The sequence below is a fragment of the Chiloscyllium punctatum genome, chromosome 9, assembly GCF_047496795.1.
Source record: "Chiloscyllium punctatum isolate Juve2018m chromosome 9, sChiPun1.3, whole genome shotgun sequence".
NCBI lineage: Eukaryota > Metazoa > Chordata > Chondrichthyes > Orectolobiformes > Hemiscylliidae > Chiloscyllium > Chiloscyllium punctatum.
This window is the reverse complement of record NC_092747.1, coordinates 2,248,317-2,265,459: the sequence shown is the minus strand read 5'-3', so window position 1 is coordinate 2,265,459 and position 17,143 is coordinate 2,248,317. Positions and strand designations below refer to the sequence as shown.

General features: G+C 43.4%; 1 protein-coding gene across 8 annotated transcripts in view; it reads left to right on the top strand.

Moving 5' to 3' along the window:
- The window catches only part of fhip1b (FHF complex subunit HOOK interacting protein 1B), a 179,838-nt gene that overhangs the window by 149,399 nt on the left and 13,296 nt on the right, over positions 1–17,143 (top strand). For all 8 annotated transcript variants that reach the window (XR_011961466.1, XM_072576690.1, XM_072576687.1 and 5 more), the window contains 2 exons: positions 1,384–1,463; positions 9,028–9,197. Coding sequence is in view for 7 of the 8 variants with exons in the window: in XM_072576690.1 (XP_072432791.1) it covers positions 1,384–1,463; positions 9,028–9,197 (250 nt within the window). In the remaining variant the exon portion in view is untranslated. The remainder of the gene's footprint in view (positions 1–1,383; positions 1,464–9,027; positions 9,198–17,143) is intronic.

The following is a 17,143-nucleotide window of genomic DNA, read 5'->3' as shown; positions in this document are numbered from 1 at the left end:
GGGTCGGGGCGTTAGTTCTGGTTTAGGGGATTGGATCAGGAGTGTTGGTTCAGGTTTAGCGGATTGGGTGAGAGGTGTTGGTTCAGGTTTAAGGGATTGGGTAAGGGGTGTTGGTTCGGGTTTAGGGGATTAGGTGAGGGAGGTTGGTTCGGATTTATGGGATTGGGTCAGGTGGTTCTTTCAGGTTTAGGGGATTGAGTCAGTGGCGTTGGTTCAGGTTCAGGGGATTGGGTCAGGGGTGTTGGTTCAGGTTTAGGGGTTTGGGTGAGGGGTGTTAGTTCAGGTTTTGGGGATTGGATGAGAGGTGTTGGTTCAGGTTTAGAGGATTGGGTCAGGGGTGTTGGTTCGGGTTTAAGGGATTGTGTGAAGGGTGTTGGTTCGTGTTTAGGGGATTGCATCGGGGGGTTGGTTCTGGTTTAGGGGATTGGGTGAGGGGAGTTTGTTCAGGTTCACGGGATTGGGTCAGGGGCGTTGGTTCGGGTTTAAGGGATTGGGTGAGGGATGTTGGTTCAGGTTCATTTGGATGGGGTCAGGTGGTTTGTTCGGGTTTAAGGGTTTGAGTCTGGGGCGTTAGTTTGGGTTCAGGGGATTGGGTCAGGGGTGTTGGTTCATGTTTAGTGGATTGGATCAGGGGTGTTGATTCGGGTTTAGCGGATTGAATGAGGGGTGTTGGTTCGGGGTTAGGGGATTTGGTCAGGGGCGTTGGTTCGGGTTTCGGGGATTGGGTCGGGGCGTTGATTCAGGTTTAGCGGATTGGGTAAGGGGTGTTGATTCGGTTTTGGGGGATTGGGTGAGGGCGTTGGTTCAGATTTAGGGGATTGGGTCGGGGCGTTGGTTCAGGTTTAGGGGATTGGGTGAACGGTGTTGGTTCAGATTTAGGGGATTGGGTCAGGGGTGTTGGTTTGGGATTAGGAGATTGGGTGAGGGGTGTTGGTTCAGGTTTAGGGATTTGGGTGAGGGGTGGTGGTTCAGGTTTAGGGATTTGGGTGAGGGGCGTTGGTTCAGGTCTAGGGGATTGGGTCAGGGGCGTTGGTTCGGGTTTAGGGGATTGAGTCTGGGGCGTTGGTTTGGATTTAGGGCATTGAGTCTGGGGCATTGGTTTGGATTTAGGGGATTGGATCAGGGTGTTGTTTCTGGTTTAGGGGTTTGGGTGAGGGGTGTTGGTTCAGGTTTAGCGGATTGGGTGAGGGGGTTTGGTTGGGTTTAGGGGATTAGGTCTGGGGTGTTGGTTCAAGTTTAGGGGATTGGGTCAAGGATGTTGAGCGGAGGTGTTTTAGGTCAGGGGATTCGGTTGCCACTGAGTGGCTATGGCATGAAGAAGGTTGTGTTTTTGGGGTGTCCACTTTCCAACTCATTGTTTCCACTCATGTGCATCTTTTGCAGCTCTGTATGGTGTCCCTCAGTCTCTTCAGGACCCTGTTAACCCTCAGCTGTGAGGACATTATGCTTCAGCTTGTTCTCAGGTAAATGGCAGTGTATGGTCATATAACATCCAGGTAGGTAGGACACTGCTCCCAGCTCACACAAAGAGCTCAATATCAGGTTTAAATTATGTGGACAATTGGATAAAGTATTACCTTGCATCTGGAAGGGCATGGGTTGATTTGATTGAGATCTTTAAAATAATAAAGTAACTTGTAAGATTTGAAATAGGGAAAACCCATCTTACAAAAACAGATTTCCTTTCTAGCAACCCTTTCTTCACAGATGCCACCCTCACTAACAATCCTCTCTTTCATGATCGATACTAGTATTTGTAAATACTTCACTGTTCCATTTAGAATATAGAACATTCCAGTGCAGTACAGGCCCTTCGGCACTCTATGTTGCACCGACCTGTGGAACCAGTCTGAAGGCCAACTAACCTTCACTATTCCATTATCATCCATATGTTAATCCAATGACCATTTAAATGCCCTTAAAGTTAGCAAGTCTATTACTGTTGAAGGCAGAGCGTTCCACGTCCCTACTATTCTCTGAGTAAAGAAACTACCTCTGACATCTATCTTATATCTATCACCCTCAATTTAAAGCTATGTCCCCTTGTGCTAGCCATCACTATCCAAGGAAAAAGGCCCTCACTCTCCACCTATTTAATCCTCTGATGATCTTATATGTCTCAGTTAAGTCACCTCTCAACCTTCTTCTCTCTAATGAAAGCAGCCTCAAGTCCTTCTACCTTTCCTCATAAGACCTTCCCTCTATACCAGGCAATATCCTAGTAAATCACCTCTGAACTCTTTCCAAAGCTTTCACATCCTTCCTATAGCCAGAACTGTATACAATATTCCAAGTGCAGCCGTGCCAGAGTTTTATACAGCTGCAGGATGACCTCGTGGCTCCGAAACACAATTCCTCTACCAATAAAAGCTAACACACCATACGCCTTCTTAACAACCCTATCAACCTGGCAACTTCCAGGAATCTATGTACTTGGACACCAAGATCTCTCTGCTCATCTACACTACCAAGAATCTTAACCATTAGCTCAGTACTCTGTATTCCTGTTGCTCCTTCCAAAGTGAATCACCTCACACTTTTCTGCATTAAACTCCATTTGCCACCTCTCAGCCCTGCTCTGCAGCTTATCTATGTCCCTCTGTAACCTACAACATCCTTCGGCACTACCTACAACTCTACCGACCTTAGTGTCATCCGCAAATTAACCCATCCTTCTACACCCTCTTCCGGGTCATTTATAAAAATGACAAACAGCAGTGGCCCTAAAACAGATCCTTGTGGCACACCACTAGTAACTGAACTCTAGGATTAACATTTCCCATCAACCATCACCCTCTGTCTTCTTTCAGCTAGCCAATTTCTGATCCAAAGTGCTAAATCATCCTCAATCCCATGCCTCCATATTTTGTGCAGTAGCCTCCTGTGGGGAATCTTATCTAACACCTTACTGAAATCCATATACACCACATCAGCTTCTTTACCCTCATCCACCTGTTTGGTCACTTTCGCAAAGAATTCAGTAAGGTTAGTGAGGCACGACCTACCCTTCACAAAACTGTGTTGACTATTCCTAATCAACTTATTCCTTTCTAGATGATTATAAATCCTATCTCTTATAACCTTTTCCAACACTTTACCAACAACCAAAGTAAGGCTCACTGGTCTATAATTACCAGGGTTTTCTCTACTCCCTTTCTTGAACAAGGGAACAACATTTGCTACCCTCCAGTCTTCTGGCACTATTCCTGTAGACAATAATGACATAAAGATCAAAGCCAAAGGCTCTGCAGTCTCCTCCCGGGCTTCCCAGAGAATCCTAGGATAAATCCCATCCGGCCCAGGAGACATCTATTTTCACAGTTTCCAGAATTGCTAACACCTCCTCCTTATCAACCTGAATCCCGTTTAATCTAGTAGCCTGTATCTCCGTATTCTCCTTGACAACATTGTCTTTATCTAGTGTGAATACTGATGAGAAATAATCATTTTGTGCTTCCTCTATTTCCTCTTGACTCCACGCACAACTTCCCACTACTGTCATTAATTGGTCCTAATCTTACTCCAGTAATTCTTTTATTTCTGGTATACCTATAGAAAGCTTTAGGGTTTTCTTTGATCCTTTCTGCACACAACTTCTCATGTCCCCTCCTGGCTCTTCTTAGCTCTCTCTTTAGGTTTACCCTGGCTAACGTGTAACTCAAGCGCCCTAACTGAGCCTCCACATCTCATCCTAACATAAGCCTTCTTCCTCTTGACAAGAGATTCAACTTCCTTAGTAAACTACAACTCCCTCACTCAACCACTTCCTACCTGCCTGACAGGTACATACTTATCACGATGAAGGGCTTTTGCCCGATTTCGCTGCTCCTTGGATGCTGCCTGAACTGCTGTGCTCTTCCAGCACCACTAATCCAGAACACACTTATCAAGGACACACAGTCCACATTTCAATTGTGCCCATCCCCTACAATTTCCTTCCCCATCCTGTGCATCCTAAATCTTGCCTAATTGCATCATCATCGCCTTTCTCACAGCTATACCTCTTGCCCTGCTGTATATACATATCCCTTTCCATCACTAACGTAAACATAACCGAATTGTGATCACTATCACCAAAGTGCTCACCTACCTCCAAATCTAACACCTGGCTGGGTTCATTACCCAGAACCAAATCTAATGTGGCCTTGTACCTTGTTGGCCTGTCTATATACTGTGTCACATTGGACAAAAACTGACCCATCTAAAATACTTGAATTATCACATTTCCAGTCGATATTTGGAAAGTTAAAGACCCCCCAATTAGTGAGCCTTTACAGTGCAGGAGGCTATTCAGCCCGAGTCCATGATGGCCCTCTCTGTAGAATCGAGTCACTTCCATTCTATCCCATAGCCCTGCAATGTTATTTTATTCAAGTGCCTGTCCAGTTTCCTTTTCAAATTGTTCCTTGTCTCTATCTCCATCACAGTTGTACAGTCATCAGCTAGCTTCAGATCATTACCACTCGCCGTGTAAATAAAATACGTCCTCACATCCCCCACTGTGGTTCTTGCCTAAAGCTTTCAGTCTTTCTTCCTTGTATTCTGAATACTTGTCCTCACCCACTATCCTGGTTTTCTTTATCTTACCCTTATCTTAGCATCGCCTTCAGGGCATATTTTCAGTAATCATCTGAAAATGAATCAGAAACATTAGTTCTGACAGTATGAACCAGTATTTCTAACCTTTAGTTCGTTTTGATGCAATCTTCATATTCTCTACATTTGCACTCTCTTTAATACCAGTCCACTGTTACCTAGCAGTCCATGTCACCTTCCACCTACACTTATTACTTTGTAAACTCTACTCTAATTTCATCTTTTTATTTCCTCTGTATTTATAATCTTGGTATTATTAAAATGAAACATGAAATTGAAGCTTTTCATCTTGCACTCATCAGGATGGAAACACAAAGAAACAAACATTAGAGAGAGAGAGAGAGAGAGAAGGAAAGCAGAGAACTGCAGATAGAGATCTGAAATAAAGGGAGGGAAGTACAAGTTCTGCAGCATGTGCAGATGGTGCTGATTGGTTGGCCTATGGTTGACACAAAAGTGCTGACTGTCAATTTAAAATAATTGATTCCATACAAATTGGGCAAGTCGACTGATTGGTTGGATTATTGCTGTGGGCAGCCAGCCTGGATTGGCTGTCTCCACAGTATTGTCCTCATTAGAAAGGTGCAATGATGAGGGGGTTATGTCACTGGATTATTAATATTTTGGGGTCAAGAGTTGGAATGCTATCATGGCGAATGGTGAAGTTTGAATTTAATGAAATCTGAAGTTAATGATGACCATGAAACCATTGCTAATTGTTGGGGACAGCTCATGTAATTCACTAATGTCCTTTAGGGAAGGAAATTGCCATCAGAGCTGGATGATGGCTCAGTGGTTAACACTGTTACCTCAAAGTACTAGGGACCCAGGTTTGATTTCACTCCCAGGCGACTGTGTGGAGGTTGCACATTCTCCCCGTGTCTGCCTTGGTTACTTCTAGGTGTTCAGGTTCCCTCCCACAGCCTAAAGTTGTGCGAGTTAGGTGGATTGGCCATGCTAAAATTGCCCATAGTGTCCAGATTAAGTGGGTTAGCCATGGGAAATGAAGAGGTAGATACTAGGGGCTGGGTCTGGTGTGATGCTCTTTGGAGCGTTGGTGTGGACTTACGCTGAATAGCCTGCTTCCACACTATAGAGATTCTATGATCATTACCTGGTCTGGCCTTCACGTGACCTCAGACCCACAGCAAAGTGCATGACTCTTAACTCCAAGTGGGCAGTTAGCAATGGACAATAAATGCTGGTCTAGCCAGCAATGCCCACATCCCATGAATGATTTTTTTTTAAAAAGGTGAAATTTGAATTTAATTAAAATCTGGAATAAAATGCTCATCTAATTGTGATCATGTAACCACCATCGGTTGTTGTAAAAACCCATCTCAACACTAATGTTCTTTTGGAAAAGACATCTGCCATGCTTACCTGGTCTGACCTACATGTGACTCCAGACCCACAGCAATGTAGGTGAGTGTTAATAATTCTCTGGGCAGATTAGAGATGAGTGATGAATAATGGCACCCATATCACACAAAGAAATAAAAGAAAGAAATCCTTTTACCTAAAGGGTGGAAGCACTGCTGCATCCCCAGTAGTAATCTCCAATCAGAGTCAACTGGCCTGGTATGAATAGGCTGGTTAACGATCAGTTAACAGTTCATGCTGCATCTCCATGTCAACTATTGTCCATTCAACCAAAACTCTTCTCATGCTATTAAATCATTCCTTCCTCTCTAAAGTGGATTTTCTTGTCTTTCAGTCCTGATAAATGCAAAACAAAATGCCTGAACTTGATCCCTCCTTTCTACAACACTTAAATCCTTATATTGTGCTTGCTGCTCTCAAACCAATCTCGCTGATCCATGCCATTCCCACATTCAGATCCTACGTAATCTCTCTCTGTCTTTAGGTCCAAGAATAGAAACCTTTACACGTCATAGAAATGTTGTGCCTACTATTCCCTATCTGGCACAGTTGCTAAGTGGTTCATTGAAATCTATCTAAAAACTAATTATGCTTTTTCTATCCATCTCTCCCATCTTCCTGCACATTTCCTTTTCTATTTACTGCTTGCAACTTACTAACTTGGGAGTAGGCACAAAGGGCTTGAGTTACGCTTGCACTGGCAAGAAAATTAAACTACAAATCTGACCGAACCATGGCTAACATGGAAAATTAGGGATAGTATTAGTCCCAAAGAAAGGGCATATACATTTGCCAAATAAAGCAGCAGTCTGGCTTGGGAGGTGTGTAGATTTCAGCAAAGGAGGACATAAAAGCATTAGAAACTTGGGCGAGGAGTTGCTGTGCCATTCAGTCTGATCACAGCTGGTTACCCACCTCAGTACCCCATTCCCACTTTTTCACCCACATCCTTTGATCACTTTAGCTCTTAAAATTATACCTAATTCATTCTTGAAAATATTCAGTGTTTTGGACTCAACTGCCATCTGTTGAACCAGGGCTGTCAGTCTCAGGATACAGGGTAGGCCATCCCGTTCTGAGATGGGGAGAGGGGGGAGCCTTTAGGATTCTTTGCCACAGAAAGTGGTTAAGGCCAAAATATTGAATGTTTTCAGGAAGGAGTTTGATATGGCACTTGGGGCTAAAGGGATCATAGAAAGGGGGAGAGAAAGCAGGAACAGGGCACCGAGTTGGATGATCAGCCATGATCAGATTGAATAAGGGCCTACTCCTCCTTCTATTTTGTAGGTTTACATGGAAATACCGGAAAAGCAGAGGTTACTTTAGAAATTATAATTCAAGAAAAAAGTTAACTATTTGGACAGGTGCAGTCCCAAAGGAGCAGGGTGGGTTAACAAAATACCTGCAAAAGGAGAACCAGCCTGGATTTGTCGAGGGGAACCTACCTTTCAGTAATCTGATTAGGTTTTATGGTGAGGTAACAGAGAAGGTGGATGAGGCTAATGTGATTAATGTTGGGTGGAGGGCTGTCATATGGTATTTCATAAGGTACCACGTTAAACTTGTTAAATTGAAACCCCATGGGATAAAAGGGGCAGGAGCAGCAAAGGTATGAACTTCACTGAGGGGTGGGAAAGACAGTAGTTTTGAACAGTTGATTTCTGGATTGGAGGAAGATTTATGGTGCATGTCCCTGGGGTTATTTTTAGGGTCACTACTATATGCAATAAACATTAATGGCATGACCTTGATATAGGACACAATTCCAAAATTTACAGATGACCCAAAACTCAGAGTTGGAACCAGTGAGTAGGATGATACCAGACCCCAGGGGGACAGTGATGAACTGATGAAGTCCATAGGCACATGCAGATACTTTTCAACAGAGGGAGGTGTAAAATTATGCACTTCAGTGGGAAGGCAGAGTGACAATTCTAGCTGAATGATGCAAGAGCAGAAATCTGGGGGTGATGGTGTACAAATCTCAAAGGGCAGGCTGGGTTAACAAAGCACCTGAGAAAGTGTATGGAATCTTGAGCTTTTGTAAATAGAGCTACAGAAACATAAGTTAGGAGGTTGGCCAAACCTTCCTGCTATGGGCATCACTGGCTGGCATCTTGAAATCTCACTCACTCAGCATTTATTGCCCATCCTTAATTGCCCTTGAGAAGGTAGGGGTGAGCAACATTCTTGAACTGCTGCATCCATGTGCTGTAGGTTGACCCACAATGCCCTTAGGAAGGGAGTTCTGGTATTTAGACCTCGCGACACTGAAGAAACAGCTACATATTCCCATGTTTCTACTGCACTTGTCCTTCACGATGGATGTGGGTTTGGTTCCGATTCTGGACAGACACTTAACAAAACAAGCCAAGGGATTGTAAAGGGTCCAGAGGAAATTTGCTGAATAGTTCCAGAGATGAGAGACTTCCATAACATGGAGAAATTAGCATTGTTCCGGGAACAGAGAAGGATAAGAGGAGATTTAATCAAAGTGTTTAAAATCATGAGAATGCTTGAATAAGAAGAAATAGTTAGCAGGGTCTAAATGGTCAATTAACAGAGGGCTCAAATTCAAGGTGGTTGGGAAAGGTCCTCAAGGTGAGTTGAGAGAAATCTTTAATGTGCATGAGTGGTAGGGATTTGAATTGCACTGCCTGACAGTGAGGTGGATATAGTTCACAAGTATATTTCAAGAAAGCATTAGATACATATTTGAAGGGGAAACATTTCAGGGCTGTGGGCAAGTCTAGAGAGGTGTTGGCGAGGAATTTGAATGCCCTATTAAAGAACCAGTGCAGACAAAATGTCAATCGCTGCTTTAAGATTCTATGATTCTAAGTTAGAAGTTATGATCAGCTCTTTGTTAAGATTTCTAAACTCATTCAACTTCAGGTATGCCTATGAGGGATATACCAGAGCTTTTGAGATGTGGACAGTATTGAAATGGTGCCAGTAGCCACACAACCCTCTGATGAAGTTTGTAGGACCAAGGAGCTGTTTGTTAATCTCACACTTACACTCCTGCCCTCCCCATAATTTTGGCAGGTATCTAATTCCATGCAATCATGTGATGTTAAGCCAGCGGCGTGCTGTCAAGGATCAGGATTTCTATGGGAAAACAGCAGACAAGTTTCTGTCCTTAATCCCAGAGTGCTGTAAACCAGAGAACTTTAGTGGTATGGAACGAGAAGAGGAGCATGCTGTCTGGTCTAAAGGTGAGTTTCCATCCCAGCAGGTAACACTGTGCACTGTGTGGGGCTGTGTTTGGGCAAGTCCTGATAACACAGAAACATGGCAAGGGGTAAGAGAGGATGAAAAAATGACTCCAAAGTGTAGGCATGGGTTCCTCAGGATAGTGTCCTTGGCCCAACCATCTTCAGCTGCTTCATCAAAGACCTCACTTCCATTTGGAATGTTCGCTGGTGATTGCGCAATGGTCAGCAGCATTTGCGACTCCTCAGATACTGAAGCAATCCCACTTCCAAATGCAGCAAAATCTGGACAATATCCAGGTTCAGACTGGGGCAAGGGGCAAGTGGCAAGTAACATTTGTGTCATGCAAATGTCACGTAATGACATCTCCAATAAGAGAGAATCTAACCACTGCCCCTTGTATTCAATAGCATTACCATCACTGAATTCTCCACTAAACATCCCGAGAGTTACCCATTAACTATATACTGAACTGGACTGGCCATTTAAATAGTGACTGCCAGAGTACGTCAGAGGCTAGGAGTACTGAAGAAAGTAACTCACCTCCTCACTCCTAAAGCCTGTCCACTATCCACAAGGCACTAGTGAGGAATGTGTTGGAATAGCTTCCATTTGCCTAATGGTTCAAAATTCTATCCAACTCAGCTTTGAACATGTTCAGTGACCTAGCCTCCACTGCTCTGCACTAGCAGAGGTTAATAATGACTAGTGATCCTTTGAGCAAAGGAACTTGCCTATCCCTTGAATGGGAATCTGCTTATTTTGAAAGTCTGTCCCTTGTTCTGTCTTCCCCTACAAGAGGAAACAAGTATGAGCTGATACAGTTTAGTAGCAAGAACATTGCGATATAGTATGAAATAAAAAGCACAATTCTAAAGGGAGTGCAGACGCAGAGGGACTATCAAACAGGCCATTTGGCCCAGAGAATGCAGTTAATAAAGCATACAATGTTCTCAACATCATTAACAGGGGCATAGAGTACAACAGCAGGGAGGTCATGGTGAACTTGCATGAAACACTGGCTAGACACAATTGGAGTGTTATGGACTAGGCCAGACCACTCAAAACCTTCTTAAGCAGGCAGTCCACACCCATAACTTTACAATTTGTTTTGGTAAGTGCACAGTGAGAATTACCCGGAATAAGTTAGCGAGGTTGACTACCAGGTTTAAAACAGTCAAAAAAATTATTCACAAAATTACACAATCAAACATGAAGAACAGAATAAAGAACCCCTACAGAACTCAATCTATCCAAACTAGAATATACACAACCGTCCCAATAAGCAAATCCCCTTTAAAACACAGTACAAAAAAGGGTCAGATGCTTTCAGGATGAAGTTAGAAGGACAGAAGAAAGAGTTTCCTCACCGCTCACTGTTGAACTCCCAACCAGTTCTGGACTGAGCTAAACTGCTCAGCTAGAGAGATGACCACTTCCCTTTCATTAGGTCCCTTCGAAAGCATGACCACTTTGGTCTGAAGTCTCATCTTTTTACATATAAACAAAAAAGACCTCTCAATACCCTTTAATCTCTGTACCAAACCAGACTAATCAGAACTGAGAATGGTTTATTACCCCTCTGAATAAAACCCAGAACATTGTAACCTTGAGAAAAGGAACAGTTTTTAGAAAAAAAGAAACCAGCTTTGTGACAGGAGCATTATGTGAAGTTTCCACAGTCCCAGAGAATGATAGGGCTGCTCTCTCACTTGAGAGAGGGAGACGAGTGATAGTGTTTCAACCTAAGAGTTGCCATGCGTCCGGCAAGATGAGAATAGTCTAAACACACACATACACCATACTAACTATATACATGTAAACATGCACAACCACATGCAAATTCAGGCCGCAGTACACCCACCACTGAACACCGCTGTATCTCATTCGAGTCTCAATAATGCATTGGCTATCACGTTTTTGCGAAATGCCGTATGCACACTTGTCAAATTGAACTGCTGCAACAACAAGCTCTATCTAAACAGTCTGGCATTTTTGTCCTTAAATCTTTCCACAAATGTCATTGGGTCAGTGTATACGATTGTCTCAGATGTGTTGCTGGTAATGTAAACACTGAAATGTTGTAATGCCAACACCAAGTTTAAAGTCTCTTTCTCCACCATTGAATATTTTTGTTGATGAACATTCAATTTCCTGGAAAATTACCCAATGGGTCTTTCCATCCCTTGGTCATCCTCCTGCAGGAGCACCGCACTGACACCCACATCACTGACATCAATAGCCCCCTTGAAAGGCTTTGTATAATCCGGGGTGGCTAATACTGGGACAGTGGGTAACACAGTTTTTAGGCTGTCAAATGCCTTTTGACAGTCCGCTGTACAGTGAAATGTCTTGCCCTTTTTTAACAATTCGGTGAGTGGAGCAGCCACACTGTTAAAGTTCAGCACAAATTTTCTGTAAAATCCACTCAACCCCAGGAACCATAGGACTGCTTTTCTCGACAACAGTGTGGGAAATTCCCCAGTTACTTTCATTTTCACATCTTGTGGGCCATTTGTCCATGTCCAATAAGATGGCCCAGGAAGGTGACTTGGGATTTGGCAAATTCACTTTTAGCTAGGTTTCCCACCAAGCCTGCCTTCTGAAGTCAATCGAACAAGTCCAATAAATGCTATCAATGTTCCTTCCATGTGTGACTAAAAATCACCAGGTCATCAATATACACCACACATTTGGGTAATCTGGCAATGACCTTATTAGTCCGTCTCTGAAATGTGGCTGGAGCATTTTTCATACCAAATGACATGACTTTGAACTGGTATAGTCCATTTGGTGTTATGAAAACCGAAATTGCCTTTGCTCTCTATGACAGTGGGACTTGCCAATAACCTCTGAGCAAGTCCAACTTAGAAATGTAAGTTGCTTGTCCCACTTTTTCGACACAGTCCTCCACCCGTGGAATTGGATATGCATCAGTCTTTGTAACGGCATTGACTTTGCAATAGTCCACACATAACCATCTGGCTTTGGCACCATGACTATGGGTGAGCTCCAGTCACTGTAACTCACTTTGATTATGCCATCTTGGAGCATGCGGTCTATCTCCTCCTGAACCAGTGCCAACTTTACAGGGTTATGCCTATAAGGATGTTGCTTAATCAGAACAGCATCTCCTGTTTCTACATCATGCACAATTAGGTTAGTACTTGCCAGTTTATTTCCAATTTTCTCCCCATGTCATAGTAATAACTCTTTCAGGTCATTTCAATTTTCTTGTGGAGGGTAACCCAATAATTTATCCCAATTTTTGATAACTTCCTCATTGTCCAATTTAATTTGAGGAATATCCAATTCAGAATCCTCTGAACTTGGTTCTTCCTTCTGTGCTGTAATCATTAACACCTTCTCCTCTTCCTTTCCTTCCCGATCAAAATACCTTTTGAGCATATTCACATGACACACTCTGTGCGATTTCTTCTTGTCTGGAGTCCTTATCAAGTAGTTTACCTCACTCAATTTCCTCTTGATTTGACAAGGTCTACTAAACCTGGCTTTTAAAGGCTCACCTGTCACTGGAAGTAACACCAATACCTTATCCCCAATTGCAGAATTGTGAATTTGTGACTTCTTATCCATTTCCTGTTTCATTATATGCTGTGATACTTTTAAATGCTGTCTAGTCAACTCTCCAGTTCGATTTAATTGTTCTCTAAAATGTGACACATCGTCCAAATGGGTGGTTTCTGAACTCTGACTTATTAATTTCTCCATAATCAATTTTATCGGTCCTCTTACTTCATGCTCAAAAATTAATTCAAATGTACTGAATTTGGCCAATTCATTTGGTGCATCTCTGATCGCAAAAGTACAAACGGAACTCCCTTAACTCATGATAACCTCAACCCGCATGGGAATTGAACCCTCGCTATTGCAATCATTCTGCATTGCAAACCAGCCATCCAGCCAACTGATGCCTGACCGTTATGTACAGTTCGAACTGCCATGCTTACAGCATCCACTTACAGCATGGCTATCTAATTACTCCAATTCCTCCTACTCCCTCTTTTACCCCTTTGCTTATCAAGTACCTTTGTTTTATATTGCCTCTAAATATTTTTTCCCACCAAAATGTGTTACCTTAAACTTCTCTGCATTAAACCTCATCAGCCACTTTGCTGACCATTCCAGCAAATTTTCAATGTTCTTTTGAACTCCTGCCCTGTATTTTCACAAGTTACAATGCTTTGAAATATCAAAATCGATACTCGTTTATCATCTGACAATAGCAATGTAACTCAGATGAACACAGTAAAAATCACACCACACCAGGTTATGGTCCGACAGGTTTAATTGGAAGCAGTAGCTTTCGGAGCACCGCTCCTTCATCAGGTGGTTGTCACCTGATGAACACAAACATCAATGAAACAAAAAGCTGGTAAAAAGGTAAGCAAAGGGTTGCAATGCAGCTTTCCACCAACAGAAGCTCAATATGATTCATGTTTTGAAATCCCTGCAATAAATTGCATTGGCCACAAGATGGAGAAGGAGCCTTCCCCTCAGTCACTCTCTCAGGGAGTAATGATTTGGAGGAGCCGGTGTTAGATGAGATTCCCTACAGTGTGGAAGCAGGCACTTCAGCCCAACCAGTCCACACTGACCCTCTGAAGAGTAACCCACCCAGACCCATTTCCCTCTGACTAATGCACCTAGCACTACGGGCAATTTAGCATGGCCCATTCACTTGACCTGCACATCTTTGGACTGTGGGAGGAAACCGGAACACCTGAGGAAACCCACGCAGACACAGAGAACGTGCAAACTCCACACAGACAGTCGTCCAAGGCTGGAATTGAGCCAGGGACCCTGGTGCTGTGAGGCAGCAGTGCTAACCACTGAGCCACCATGCCACCCCCAATCCGTGTTGGATTGTGGTGTACAAAGTTAAAAATCACACAACACCAGGTTATAGTCCAACAGGTTTATTTGGAAGCACTAGCTTTCGGAGCGACGCTCCTTCATCAGGTGGTTGTGGAGGACACAGTTGTACGACACAGAATTTATAGCAAAAGATGACAGTGTGATGTAACTAAAACTATACATTGAAAAATACCTTGATTGTCTGTTGAGTTTTTCATCTGTTCGAATACCATGGTGTTGTGTGATTTTTAATCTCTGGGAGTAGGCACTCATCATTCCATAATTTTGACTTCGTTATCAAAGGGGATTCTGAGATCCATCAGGTATTGATCTCCAAACTTTAGAGCTTCTTCATCAATGCCCCATTCTCTATTCCTGGATAGTAAAGTCTTTTTCATGGAAGAAGTGGTTAGGTTTGGGAATGCTGCTTTTATAGTGTGGTGGAGGCTGATCCAGTCAAGACTTTCAAGTGGCAAGTTGATGGTTATTTGAAAAGAAAAATGTGCAACATTATAGAGAGAAGGTGAGATAATGACACTAGGTGAGATTCTCATTTGGAGATTTGATGCAGACCCAATAGGCCTCTATCTACACTGCATCGAAACACAGGATAAGGTGTATCATTAACAAGGCCAGCACTGATTGTACTTTCAAGGTGAACTGTCTTCTTGAACCATGTGCTGTAAGTAGGTGCACAATGCCCTTTGGGAGGCAATTCCAGGACCTTGACCCACAGTGAAGGAATGGCAATATATTTGCAAGTCTGGCTGGTGAGTGGCTTGGAAAAGAATTTGTAGGGGGTGGTGTTCCTATGTATCTGCTTCCCTTGCCCTGGATGGAAGTGGTCGTGATCTGGAAGGTGCTGTCTGAGCAGCCTTGATGAATTCCTGCAGTGCATCTTGTAGATAGTACACATTGCAGCTACTGAGTGTAGATGGTGGAGGGAGTAGATGCTTGTGGATACAGTGCCAGTCAAGCAGCCTTCTTCATCCTGGGTGGTGTTAAGTTTAATGAGTGTTGTTGGAGAAATGTTAACTACGTGCCATTGAGGGAATGCAGCAGGGTTCACTAGGCTGATAGCTGGGATAGCAGGAGGAGAGGCTGGTTTGACTGGGCTTGTTTTCACTAGAATTTAGAAGGATGGGTGGGGATCTAGATTCGTTTCGCGCAGAAAAGGCCCTTTGGCCCATTGAGTCTGCACCCACATAACTACCACTAAAGGTGCGCTAATCCTAATTTCCTACACTTGTCTCATACCCTTGAATGTTCTGATATTTGAAATGCTCATTTAAATACTTTTTAAAGGTTGTAAGGTTTCCAGCCACCACTACCTTCCCAGTCAGTGCATTCCAGATTCCCACCACCCACTTAGTGCAATGGTTTTTCCCAAATCCCCTCGGAATCTCCTGATCCTTAACCTAAAACTGCACCATCTCATAATTGACCCCTCAACCACGGGGAACAGCTGCTCCCTACTCACCCATACCCTTCATTATCTAATACACCTTAATCATGTTCCCCCCTCAGTCTTTGCTCTAAAGAAAACAATCCAAGTCTATCTAATCTCTCCTTATAGCTCAGTCTCTCCATCCCAGGCAACATCCGGGCAAACCTCCTCTGTACCCACCCCCACTGCTAACACATCCTTCCTGTCGTGAGGTGACCAGAACTTCACACAGTATTCCAGCTGTGGCCTGACCAATGCTCTGTACAATTCCAACATTACCTCTTTGTCTTAAACCCTGTGCCACAATTGATGAAAGGAAGTATCCCATATGCCTTCACTATCCAATTCATGAGCTCTGCTGATTTCAGGGCTCTATGAGTAATTACCCCCAAGAATAATTCCTCTAAGCTACCCAGTGTCCTGCCATTGATGAAATACTCCCTCTTTTGGGCTTTTCCAAAGTGCATCACCTCACACTTAGCAGGGTTAATACCATCCGCCACTGGTCTGCCCTTTAGACCAACCATCAATATCTTCCTGTAACTTCCAACTATCTTCTTTGTTATTAACCACTCTACCATTCATGGTGTTGTCTGCAAATTTGCTTTACATTGCTCCATTTTCATCAATTTCATTATTTAGAACATAGAACATTACAGCACAGTACAGGCCCTTCAGCCCTCAATGTTGCGCTGACCCATGGAACCAATCTGAAGCCCATCTACCTACAGTATTTCATTTTCATCCATTTATTTATCCAGTGACCAGTTAAATGCCCTTAAAGTTGGCGAGTCTATTACTGTTACAAGCTGTGCGTTCCACGCCCCTACTACTCTCTGAGTAAAGAAACTACCTCTGATATCTGTCCTATATCTATCACCCTTCAATTTAAAGCTATGTCCCCTCATACTAGTCATCACCATTCAAGGAAAAAGGCTCTGTCAATCCTATCTAACCTTCTGATTATCTTATATGTGTCAATTAAGTCACCTCTTAACCTTCTTCTCTCTAACGAAAACAGCCTCAAGTCCCTCAGCCTTTTCTCATAATACCTTCCCTCCATACCTGGCAGCATCCTACTAAATCTCCTCTGAACCCTTTCCAAAGCTTCCAAATCCTTCCTATAATGCGGTGACCAGAACTGTACGCAATACTCCAAGTGTGGCCGCACCAGAGTTTTATACAGCTGCAGCATGACCTCATGGTTCTGAAACTCAATCCCTCTATCAATAAAAGCTAACACACCGTATGCCTTCTTAACAACCCTATCAACCTGGGTAAAAACAATGACTGCAGATGCTGGAAACCAGATTCTGGATTAGTGGTGCTGGAAGAGCACAGCAGTTCAGGCAGCATCCAAGGAGCTTCGAAATCGATGTTTCGGGCAAAAGCCCTTCATCAGGAATAAAGGCAGTGAGCCTGAAGCGTGGAGAGATAAGCTAGAGGAGGGTGGGGGTGTGGAGAAAGTAGCGTAGAGTACAGTGGGTGAGTGGATGAAGGGTGGAGTGGATAGGTGGAAAAGGAGATAGGCAGGTAGGACAAGGCCGGACAAGTTATGGGAACAGTGCTGAGCTGGAAGTTTGGAACTAGGGTGAGGTGGGGGAAGGGGAAATGAGGAAACTA